General features: G+C 38.2%; 1 protein-coding gene across 1 annotated transcript in view; it reads right to left on the bottom strand.

Moving 5' to 3' along the window:
• The window catches only part of LOC106930920 (stromal membrane-associated protein 1-like), a 90951-nt gene that overhangs the window by 1989 nt on the left and 76040 nt on the right, over positions 1-12922 (bottom strand). Inside the window, exons 9-10 of the mRNA XM_015008777.2 lie at positions 4123-4318; positions 2320-2531 (exon numbers count right to left, since the gene is read on the bottom strand). Coding sequence (XP_014864263.2) covers positions 2320-2531; positions 4123-4318 — 408 coding nt within the window. The remainder of the gene's footprint in view (positions 1-2319; positions 2532-4122; positions 4319-12922) is intronic.

Consider the following 12922-nt stretch of genomic DNA (forward strand, 5'->3'; position numbering starts at 1 on the left):
TCGCATCACACGAGTCACAGTCACAACCGGATGTTGCCACTGGCGCAAACTATGAAGAATATGAACAGGAAGTAGTTGGTGGATTTTTTTTATGACTTAAACTTATTCACAGTTTCTTATTTAATGGAAGCTCTGCAATTCCCAATTTTTTTTAACATTAAAAAAACAGATTTTCACACATTTGTAATGGAGAAGCAGCTACTCTGACATATTTACTGTTGTCGTCGTGTGAGACGCTCAAAACGGCCGATGCCTACTCCCCATTCAACATCCACCTTTTATCCTGTCTTATCTATTATAAATGTTCCTCGCTGCAGCCTCACTTATCTGCTCACCTGAGCACCGTAGGTATGTGTGTGTGTGTGTGTGTGTGTGTGTGTGTATGTGTGTGTGTTCTCTGACATCCTGCACACCTGTACATGTAGTTCTGTGAGAACTAGTTTGACAGCTATATGTGTTTCTGTGCGGTCTCATCACAAAGGTGAGGTTGGGGAGAGAAAGCAACAAGAAAAGCATCTTATGGCAGAGCTGGTGTCAAAATAAAGGTTTTGTTGTACTCCGGTTTTCATTGGAAGCGTTATTTACCAGCAGCAGACTCTAGATTTGCTGAACATCTGGTCCAAAGTGGACTGAAAAGCTGCCAGGTAAACAATCTCATAGGAATGCCAGAGCTTCCTTATTTCTCTGAAGTTCTGTCTTTTTTTTTCTTAACAGCTTCCACAGCTCTAACTAAACGTACAGCTCATTACAGCAGGCAACAAAGAGCTGCTGAAACCCACTTTTTGTCAGTCTGTGTTGGGTTATCTTCCTTCCCCAGCTGCCAGCTCCGACAGTTCGCTTCCAGCGAATGGACGGAAACCGGCTCTTCATCCGAGGATCTGATTTAAACCTTCACTTCATGCTGACACTTCATCATTTCACTTCTAAATTATCATTACAAACATTAAACTATGAAATTATCACTGTCGCACACGGCTATTACTGCCTTGATTAACAACTTTACTCACGTTTACTGTCTCCTACATTAAGTTGAGTGTTATTGATTATGGAATTTAAACTCATTTGAGTCAACTTTAAAATTTAAAGCACAATATTTAATATTTGGTTAAATGAGTCCTAACTAAAGCCATAAACGACATTAGCCTGCTTTATTCAGTCCAAAACTAGTTTGAATTTGTTTGGGATCTTTGTTCTGTTGAAACAAGTTTCATTTATGGGTTATTATTTTATAGAACATTTGAGTAACTGTTACTTTCATTTATTGTTGATTTTGTAATTTGACATCTTGAAATTGGGCTTCTGTCTCTTTAAGAAGCTCCTGCTTTTTCCAACACTCTGCCTTCATCACGTAATCACAACGTTTCTCTTTTATGCTGTTTATGACTGTTTTTATTGCCGTTGCACTGAGAAGTAGCTCCGATGATGAGCTCAGCAGTTCCAACAGGTGTTGCTAATTTTTGCTGCCACTAGTCTAGAGGAGCTGAGTGGTGAAGGGGGAATCTGCAAATACTTGATGCGCCCTCTAAAAAGTCTATTAACTAAACTTTATTAATAATTCAAGCACAAATTATACCTTAATATGCGTTAATACATAGAGTGGAAACTGTCTTAGCATCCAATCAGCGACAAGAAAAATTAATGTCGCTTCTGGATTTGCTGCTTTGCAAAAGTTAGCCAATAGCATGTCAGGTAGCTTTGCTTTGAGATATTTCAGCTTCACAAACTGCCTTTTCTTTGGAAAAAATATAAATTTTGTCCAATTTAAAAGTAGAAACAACACTGGAAGAACCCAGAAAGATAAACGAACAGATCAAACTAGCTGGCAAAGCAAAAACTGACTTTTATGGTGAAAGGGAAGCTTGAAGACTTCAAAGATAATTGTTTACCATTCGTACAGTGACATGTAAACAGAGGTATGTTTTTTCTACATCTGCATAATACAACATTTCTAATAAAAATATCTGTCATACTATTTTCAAGATGAGGTAAAGATTTACAGACTCTGGCAAGCAAATCCCATGTAGAAAAAATTATATGTCAATTAACTAAAATTAGATTGTAACTTTTCAACTGTGCACATAAAGGTTAAAAACAGCAGATTAGAGCTGCTGCTGCTGCTGTGGAGGAGGAGTTGGTGAAGAGTAAGTCCTGAGAGAAAAGGGAGGACAACACGACACAGGGCCATACATCACCTGCTAGGACAAGCATGGCCAAACTGTGACACCGGATTTATGAGACTTAAACTACTAAAACAGCAAAGGTGTGCTCTCTAGTCCACCAAAACACAGAGGGAACCTGGATTAATGTCTTATGGGTTACCTGGCTCATGTTCCACTGTGCCTGCGGCTGCATGTTGTAGAGGTTCTGTCCTTGGCTGGCCGGCATCCCTCCCATGTAGCCGCCGTTCGGCAGCGTCACGCCGGACATCGGCGGACCGCCGCCCATCACGGCCGTGGTTGGGACGCTTCCTCCCATCGCTGGAGGGAAACCCGGTGGGTTGAACTGCATCTGAGGCTGGCCCAGGTACAATCCTGCTGGGCCAAAACGACACAAACACAAAAGATCCAGTTATTTAAGATCACGGTAAAATTCAAACATTTTAACACATTTTTAAGGTTAACTTATGTATGGATATATGGATGGATGGGTGGAGCGTCTCATTCCTCTCATTCAGAATGAAGCATCATTAAACTCCCTTCATCTCCATTTCCAATCCTAATCATCTCCCCATCATTGTAGCTCAATAATCAATAATCAACATGGCCTCCACTCTGGATCTGCTGACTCCAAACCGCCGCCGCCGTGCTTGCTGCTTGTGCCGTGTGTACAGTAGGAGCACCGCCCACGCAGCACAAACACAAACGCTGCTGATGCTTCACATCTAATAAGTGTGAGATGAATCTGCAGACGCTGCGCTCTGCTCACGCCGATGCTGCGCTGCGCCGCCGCTGAATGCAGCAGGGACTGGAGTTGGCAGCATTTCTGCACGCTGACCTTTCATCTGCCACTGTCCTCTCTCATTTTCAACACGCATCACTCCTGGAGTGCAACAGTGTGCAGACGTGCAGCACCTTTTCTTCACCGAATAAACACACACGTCCTCGCTGAGAAAGCTGCGAATCAAACCCCACCTTCTTCAAATCTAACGGAACTGGTCTCAAACATTTGTGCTACTTTTGTGCAGCAAAATTTTTTGTTTGTTCATTTTAAAGTTCTTCATAGTTAACTCAACTATGTGTGGGCTGGTTTGTGCAGCAATTTTTTTTGTTTGTACTGCTTTGTCTTTGAAGATATTCTTGAAAGTTCAAAAGGTCAACCAGCCCCCCCACTTTACAAAATTAAAATGACCTTTAAACTTTCATTCAAGTTAAACTTCAAAGCCAAAGCAGCACAAACAAAATTGTTTTGCTCCACAAAAGTAATCAAGTTGATTGACACAAACCGAATCTACCAAATTGAAAGCATAATATTAAAAAGGCACCAATAAATGCAATAAAAACGTATTTTTCTTAATATGTAATTTCTTTTCTCAACATATAAATGTCCTCAAATTAAACATTTTTCATTTTAGCACAATGCTGCTGCCATGAAGGATGACACACCCGCTAAAAAGCCTTGAGGTTTCTGTGAGTTCGCTTCTGCAAAAAAGAACCAAACTAAATAAAATCACAGCTTTAGGAGCTGCTGCTATGTTCATTAATTAACAGGAGCTTCATCTGCTGATCCCAGTTAGATGTAGAAGGAGCTTTGGGTGAAAACACGCCCATATTTGGTATAAAGTAAGGCCTTATAGGTAGCTGCTCACAGATAAAGTGGGATTTGCTCCTGTCTGCAACAATAAACCCCTGCAGAGGTTGTGCAGCTTAGAGGCAAATATAACACCAAAAGGGTTCGTATTCCAACAACTTCCATTTGCAGTAAGAACCGTAGTTTAACAGATCATATACCGAGCCCCTATAAATGCAGCCACAGTTCAGAGGAAATGGTTATAAATCCCGTAAAACTCGATGCAAGTGCATAAAGTGTCTCTGCTGGAGCTTTGGGCTGCAGAGAGAAACAATAAAAGTCAGCTGGCTGAATCTGGATAACAACTGGTTATTAAAAATGGATGGCGGCTGATACCTGGTCCTGCAGCAGCCGGCTGCGGCTGGCTCTGCGGCTGACTGCCCACTGAGCTGCTGCCATACAGAGACAGGATGGAGTCCTTAGATAAAAGCTTCTTCTCCTCTACCTTTGTGGCAGTGGAGGAAGAGGAGGTGGAGGAAGAGGAGGTGGAAGTGGAGGGTTCCACCTGTGGAGGAGCTGCACTGGAGCCTGACTGAAAGAAACAAGACCACAGATAAAATGTGTAAATACAGCAAAACATTGCAGATAAATATTTCTATAACTCTACAGTACACGTTGCTTCAATTTTACACTCTTAAAGGGCCAGTATCATGTATTTTCCAGGCATTTAAAGCACAATCAGGTAACTATGCTAACTTAAGATATTATACAAATGCTATATACGGCTCTGGGGGAAAAAAAGACCACTTAAAATGATCAATTTCTCTGATTTTACTCTTTATAGGTTTATCTTTGAGTAAAATGAACATTGTTCTTTTATTCTATGAACTACTGACATGTCTCCGAATCTAAAAGCTAAAATGTAGTAATTATCTGCATCTACCTAAAAAGTGACTTTTAGGAAGATTTAGAGGCTTGTTTTAAGTAAATAATTCCTTAATATTGATGAAAAAGTACTAGTTCCACTGGCAGATTATTGCACTTTTAACATGATATTTTTCCCGTGTTATAAGTTAAATGATCTGCCAATGAAACAAGAACTTTTTCATCAATAAAGGTCAAAAGGTCAACTGAAAACAAGCCTCTACATATTGCTGAAAAGTTCCTTTTAAGTTAGTTTGTCTTATTTCAAGTGTACGATGATATTTGCACGAAAAGCTGGACCAAAAATACTTAAGATTTTGTGTTTTTGCAGTGAATGCAAAAGGAAAAAATTCCTCAAACTATAACGTGTAATTGTTTGTAAATGGCCTCTTAACCCTTCTCAGATTAATGTAGCAGTTGCTTCTCTGAGATTGTTCCCGTTATTTTCCCAACTTGAACTGCCAAAACAAACGATGTTAATCGATTGGGATCGGTTAATTGAGTGTCTTCTTAGTTTAATCTTCCAGAGTGTACTTTCTTCTTCAACTTTGTGTCGACTCTGCTTTCCATACTTTGAGAGATCGTAATTTTTCTTATCTCAGCACATTCAGGCGGAGATTCATGAATATTTATTAGCTGAATTTAACTTTTTCTGCTTCAGCGCTCATCCCAGGTGAGTTCAGGTAATAACGGATACGCGGCGCCGTTTTGCCGCATAAAACCTGGGATATAAGTAAGAAAGCAGAGAAAAGATTGAAAAACAAAGGAGAATGAAACGGATGAGCAAAAAAGAAAAGAGGAGAGGCCTTGTCACAGCTAAGTGAGATGGATTACATTAATTAGGCTGCTGCAAATAGAGGCAGACATGAACTCAAACATGCACTGATTTATAAAAAAAAAAAAAAAAAGTGATGCAGCTGAAAGTAGCCAAGGTGAGTTTGAGGAAACCTGAGTTATGGGACGGGGAATGGAGGAGGATTCATGAGTAACACCAGCAGAGACAGGTTGATAAACAGCTGCTCCTGCAACACACTCCCCGCTGAATAAACGCTCTGAAATCAGCGTCGCAAACATTCAAGAGTGTGTTGGCCTCCGCTGGTTAGCAGGCAGCGCTGCGCCGCTTCGTCTGGCCGTCCAATGACAGGAGGGAGGAGATAAAATGTAGAGCAAAAGGACAGGGGGAGGAAAAACAGAGAGAAATGTGGAGGCAAATGATAAGTAAGAGAGAGTGATGAAGAGGAGCAAGACAAAAGGAAAGAAGAGTGAGAAGGAAGTGATAGTCCGTGCTGCATCACAGAGGTGAGTCAGGTGTTCAGAGGAAAGATGGAGCATCTATTAATAGCAGCAACACATTAGCATGAATCCTGCTTGGAGGAGCAAAGACATCCTCACCTGAACCGCTTATATCAAGAGAAGAAGAACAGGTGCGTTCGCAGAGTTAATGGATATATTTAACAGTGCCGAGTGTAATTTCTGTTTCACTTTCACACCCAGGTGAGAGACGGAGCAGAGGCTCAACGCTGCATCTCAATCTGAGTGAGACGAAACGTCATCCAGGTGAATTCAGGGTATTTCTGACAGAGCAGGTGATTCAAATTCAAAAATACTTCATTGATCCCACAGGGAAATGAAATGTTGTTGTAGCTCAATAATTCAGATTCTTCAAAGAGTTAGTGTAGACAAAATGATCTCCTGTAGCAGTCTGCATTCCAACAAACCTGAAGAAGCCTCTGACTGAAGATGCTCTGTTTGGTCAAGACAGTTTCATGAAGAGGATGGCGTTGATTTTATGAAGAATCCTTCTTTGGATAATCATCTCATGAACATGAATGAGTGGTAGTTTCTTTTTCTTAAAATGTTTTTAAGTCAAAAATCAACCATATATGATGTAATTGAAGTAATGTAAAAAGTTTATTTTGTTGAAATTCAAAGAAAAAGGCAGCAGAACCATCAGATCCACAAACAGTGACTGAGTAAATTAAAAAAATGAAAAATGACTGATTGAATTACGCTCACGACTAAAAGCAAATCTTACCAATCATTGTTGGTTTGGTTTCTAGCGAAAATATTTTCATACACTTGAAATGAGACAAAAATAGCTTAATAGTAACTTTTCAGCAGCTTGTTTTCATTAATGTTGATGAAAAAGACAATAGTTTGACTTATAGATTATCTAAAAAGACAATATTATAAACATAAACGGATAACAACTTTTTTGTTACTAAACAAAATGTGCTTAAATATTTTATCAATCAAATCAATGCAGTTTTTATCCGTTTACTGCTAAATTACATCAATCAGTCCCTCCAGTTTCTTGAGAATTATTGTCGAAATTCACAGAAAATCAACTAATCCCTGCACATTTTAGCGCTAATAATTGGAAAGTTTATTGTTTAAGATTTTTCTCAAATACTGTCAAAAACTTTGTTACTTGTACTAAACAGCTGCATCGGCCTTAAATGATGTCTGATTATAGTCCAGGATCTATTCAGCGAGTAATAAAAAGTCCCATTTAATATCATTAATAAGAGCAAATATTTCGAAATTAATGCCACAAAAACGTTGATTTTTATTGCAAAAAATCACAAAAAGAATCATGAAATCATGGAGGGACTGAAAAGATGTTCAATAATATTTAATATTAAGAATTAATTGATATTTTAGCAGTTTGTGGACAGGTTTTATCAATACATTCAGGCACAACCAGCCCTTTAAGAGCTTTCATGACCTTGATTTGACCCAAAACGAAAATGAGTTTGGCACCCTTGAATTACACCAATCCACTGCTGGTGTGAGCACCAATTACATCCGGACCACTCCAAAGCTGCTCACAACTAAACATCTGATTGCCACATACTAAAGGAACTTTAGATCCCTTTGCAGAGAAAGAGTGGCGGAGCAATCAGACGATTTCTTGCCAAAGCCAACCAGGTGGCCGACGATGTAAGATGCTCACTCCTCTAAGCGACACTCACAGCGCCGCTCATCATCTCCGACTCTTCCAGAGAAGCGAACAGCATCATGCACTCCATCCACATAGTGTGTGATGCCTTGCAGGGCTCCTTGCAGCAGATTGTGTAATAGAAAGCCTCTCCAACAAGGCTCCATTCTTCTCACCCTGTGTTTGTGCTGATGGCTGCAGCCGGAGAACTGAATTACAGCCTTTTCCTCACTGTCGCTATTCATAGACCTCTAAAGCCAAACACACACATACACACACACACCTTTCTTTCTTTCTCTCTACGTTTTCCCATCATGGTTTGAAAATACCCATACACTCCCCTCTGACAGGCCATCTGTGGCTTTAAAGCCACGCCACGTTCTGTGTAGATGTGTGCGCACGCCGCAGATTTTGTGCTAATTTACTAAAAACAAAAGCAAAGCTTGCCTTGGAGAAGCTGAATTATGGTGTGCCAAAGAGGAACAGCATGAAACAGAGACCAAAATAAATCAAAACAAGGGGAAAAGGATCAGGGACTCAAAGAAAGAGGAAAAAAAAAAAAAACAAGAGGCTGCTGATCACCACCAGTTCTCTGTTCTCTCTGCGGCTTTTACATCTATACATCATTCTTGTTGGGATTAAACATTAATGAACTTGGCTTTAGACTACGGCGAGAGCTGCCTGACAAGTTACCATTACTGACCCTTTGCACATGACGTCACGCTCTCCAGAACTCCGCCATGACAGACACCAAAGATAAAACAACCAATACGCTCCTTTAAAGTTAATCTGAAAACAGACACCTGTTTGTCTTTCTGTATCTGTTAGATGTGTTAAACTGTGACTCAGTTGTTGTTTCAATAACCTAGAAATGTGCTGTCCTTTAAAACCAATTAAAAATATGCATAGAAATGACAAAAGTGCTAAACTTTGACATGTTCAATTTATCATAAATAAATCTTCTACTTAGGCCTGTCGTGATAAACGATAAATCAATTAATCGCATGATAAATTAAACCTATCGACCTCATTTTAATTATCGGCTTTATCGTCTCTTCCTGCCTTTTTTTCTTTCTGTTGATGACACTGAATGAAAAAAGGCTCAACTCCGGTGCTCTCCACTGACCCTCCCTTCCTCATTTCCTTAGTGTAATGTCCAGCGCACACTACACGAGTTGTCGGCCCATTTTCAAAACCTGAGACACATTAGCTGACAGAAATCCTAGATATAACGGTTCGATCGGGTTCGTCGTGCCATGTGGTGTCCAGCCACATGGGCACAAAATAATGGCTACAAGTCCAGTTAACCAGGCATTAATCAGTGCTTTACTAGAATCTACCTGTGATGCATGTGGCTAGAGTCAGCGTAAAATCCTGACTGAATGAAAATCATTATAACCTATTTATGTCACGTTAACGAAGAACAGCTGAAAAGTTACCGGGTTTATCAACTGCGGTAGCAATTTGGCGCCAACTCCTCCCCTTGTCATTTCTATATTCTTTGCACGAAATGTTGAACAAACATTAATGTTGTTTCCACATATCATCTCCGATGTCCGCTGGACTTCGGGTTGCGCCGTGTCAGCTGTTTGGGATTCCCCTCTGTAATTTAAAGCAGGAGGAGAATCCCCGCTTTCTGATTGGCTACCTGTCACATTCAGCGTTAAGCTCCCAGGAGCGGCCACGACGATCTAAATCACACTGCAAGATGATCGGTTACGAAATCACCAGCGGCAATCTTAGATCAGCCAACGATCTAAGATTGTCGTAAGGGGAAAATGGGGGCAAAAAATCGTGTAGTGTGAACTACTGCATTAGGTAGTCGGATGTGCCCGTCTTCTCTATTTAAATCTAGTGATTACTGAAGGGAAATACAGTATACAGACTTCATAATCTGCACTCTTTTGGCTGAATGCCGTATTTATTTCCACTTTGGCTTTATGTTGTTTAGTTTTTATTCAAGTACGTTTTTTATTAATGGAGGCTGAGAATCTATTTTATTTTTGTTTTTGGTTTTATTTATTAGTTCCAGTGTTATGTGTTCTTTTGAAAATAAAGTGTATCTACTTATGGCGGGAATCACATGCATTATTACATAATTTCCATTAAATCAGTGTCAAAAGGTCTTGAAACAATATTATCGTTTATCACAATAATTTTTTAGACAATCGCTCAGCAAAATGTGTTAATCGTGACAGGCCTTCTGCTATATCGTTCATTACTTGTTTTGTTCTCAGTTCATCATTTTATTACAAAAATGTCTTCAACTTGTGTTCTTTATGGGTGAAATTGCTTATAAAAGTAAAATAAAAGGTTAAAATCAATCATAAACATGAATGTTTGTTTAAATGAAAAGCTTTTTTATTTTTAAACTTGGTCGTAGCAAACATAAACGAGTGGTAGCTTTTTTCTTAAGATGTTTTACTTTTTAAGTAAAACAAGTCAAAAAAAAATAAATCAACCATAAAGTGATTTTTTTTTTTATTATTGTATTTTAATGTAAAAAGTTTTTGTTTGTGTGGAAATTCAAACAAAAAGGCAGCAGGTCCACCAGAGACACAAACAGTGATGGAGTAAACAAAATATAAACAACTTGGAAAGTTGTTTGCTACATATAATATAATCATTTCACAATAAAATAATGTTAAATAAGTCATTAAAATGCTTGAATGAATGGTATTTATGACAACACAAAAATTTTCCTTTGTAATTTTGGTCAAGTTTCTTGTGAAAATATTTTTAATAAATTTGAAATAAGACAAAACTAACTTACTAGTAACTTTTCAACAAGATATAGTAGCTTGTTTTAAGTAAATAATCCCTCAATATTAGTGACAAAAAAATAAGATAAGACACTTTCCTCCTGTTATAAGTGAAACTAGTACTTTTTTATTAATATTAAGGAATGATTTACTTAAAAAAAGCTTCTATAACTTAATGAAAAGTCACTTGTAAGTTAGTTTTGTCTTATTTCAAGTGTACTAAGATATTTGCACTAGACACTAGACCAACAATAACTGGTAAGATTTGTGTTTTTGCCATGCGAGATGAGAATAAACTTTACATTAGGAGGCATTAAACACGTCAATAAGCTGAAAATAAACGTTTCCTCTAAATGTTTTGTTTGCTTCTGTTCAACATATTTGTGAGTTTGTTTGCAGAAGAGAGAGAGAGAGAGAAAGAGAGAGAGAGGAGGAGGAATGCTGGGGATAACACAAATCCGTCCACGTCTCCAAAGCTGTAATCACATTTTTTATAATTGACATGCACGCAGACGGAGAGGCGTTCCTCAGCGCCTGTTAATAGCTGCTGGAATCAGAGCACTGCCAGCTACACGTTCCTTTAAATCCCCAGCTAATCAAACTGTATTGTTGTGATTAGCTGGGTGTGTGAAATGCTGCAGGGAATTATCCAGCTGCTGAATCCAACACTCAGCCCCCCTGCGTGCAGGTTTGTGTGTTCAAGGTGTAGAAACAGAACATGATTTCAAAGTCAACAAAGAATTAAGACAACAATAAATCACCGGTTCAATCACTTCTTCCGTCTGAGCAGAACCTATTAGTTTGTAAAAGTCATGGGTTGCTTACCAACAAACAGGGAAAGCTAACCTTCACGCCAAGGCGGAAGCAATTACTGGCCCCCCATACTGCCAGGCAACTTTGAGGTTTAAATGTTGCAGGAAATGTCAGTAAATGGAGAAGAAGAAGAAAGAGGAGGGAATTGATCTGTTTTAATAGAAAAGATGAATCGACAGTCTGATCTCCGTTTGTCTGGCAATGTTTGATGTTGTGAAAAAGGAACAAAATGTCATTTTCTGGCTGTAGGTTATTATAGGTAAGTGTGTTCTTGTGTTAGAAATCTTTACCTGAAAGAAAAACCATTCATATGTTGGGTTTACAGCAAAAATACAAAATGTTACCAAGGAAGTTTGTAGTGAAAATACACTAGAAAAAAGACCAAATTAACTTATAAGCAGCTTTTCAACAAGATATGAGAGTTTGCTTTAAGTAATTAATTCCTTAATATTGATTTTAAATAAAGTAATAATCCCACTGGCAGATTATCTCTGGACAATAATCCAGAAATATTGTCCAGAATATTTCTGGACAATATTTTTTAGTTACTCTTTACTTATTGTGCTTCCTTCAATTTTTATTTGCTATTGTGAGAACGTATTATTTGCATATTCAAAATACATAAATAAAAAATATATAAAAATTAAGTTATAACAAGATATTTTCCCATGTCATAAGTGAAATAATCTAATCAAATTGTCTAAATTTAAACAAATTCAGAACAATTTAGACCTTTTTTGTTCTCAATAGCTAGCAGTCGTATTAAAAAATGTCCAAAACAACCCAAATCATTTTGTCGTACTTATATTGTTGCATAATTTATCCATTCAAAATTTTTGGACAGACGAATTTGACAAAAAAAAAAAAAAAAAATTGACAAAAAATGTAAAATGTACTTTTTTTTAGTTTGTCCATTTTTTAAAAATGTACAAGTTGTTTTCTTTTAATTGTGTGAATGAGGTTAAAACAGAAGTAAGCACTGAATCCTGATTGCCATGTACCGTTACTTTTATGATTGTTTTGTTTCCTTCGGATGTTACAGAGCCCCCTAGTGGTTCAATGCTTCAACATTCCTTAATCCAATTATATATTTACTTCTGTCTTTCTGCTACAATATAAGGTTTTGTAAGCTGAAGTTTTATCTTTTTCTTTTGGATAACTCTAGTATTTCCAAGTTATCTTCAAAAGGTAATATTGCCATCTAATGGGTTTTTCGTTGATAAAAGGCTGTTTTCTCATTTTCACCAAAAAATATCACACAAACAAAATTGAAGAACTGGTTCAATCACCAAATAGCTAACACAGGAATTTTAAATTTACATTTTTTGTTATCAAAGTGACTGTAAACAAAATAAACCCTGGTGTATTAACGCAGAAACAAAAAGAAGGAGGCTGACCTCATGACCTACTAGATAAATGATAAATAAATCGTGTTTCTTTTGGTTTATCTCTGCACACTTCCTTGAAGGACGCTGGTCAAATTAATTCAAAGAAAAAGGATTTTGACAGTTCGCTTTGATGTCGATCCTCAGAGAGTATGTGTCGCCACGTAGCAGAAACATGACCGCTTTGTGAATTCACTCCTGTGTGTGTGTGTGTGTGTGTGTGTGTGTGTGTGTGTGTGTGAGAGTGTGTGTGTACTTGTTTTACCTGCCGCGTGGGGACTTCAGCCTGACTCTGTGCATACACGTGGGGACCTGATGACACGTGGGGACCAAATTTGAGGTCCCCACCGGCACAACCCCATTTTCAAGTA

This window comes from Poecilia mexicana, unplaced genomic scaffold, assembly GCF_051168715.1.
Source record: "Poecilia mexicana isolate PSO_F unplaced genomic scaffold, ASM5116871v1 scaffold_15, whole genome shotgun sequence".
NCBI classification, from domain to species: Eukaryota; Metazoa; Chordata; class Actinopteri; order Cyprinodontiformes; family Poeciliidae; genus Poecilia; species Poecilia mexicana.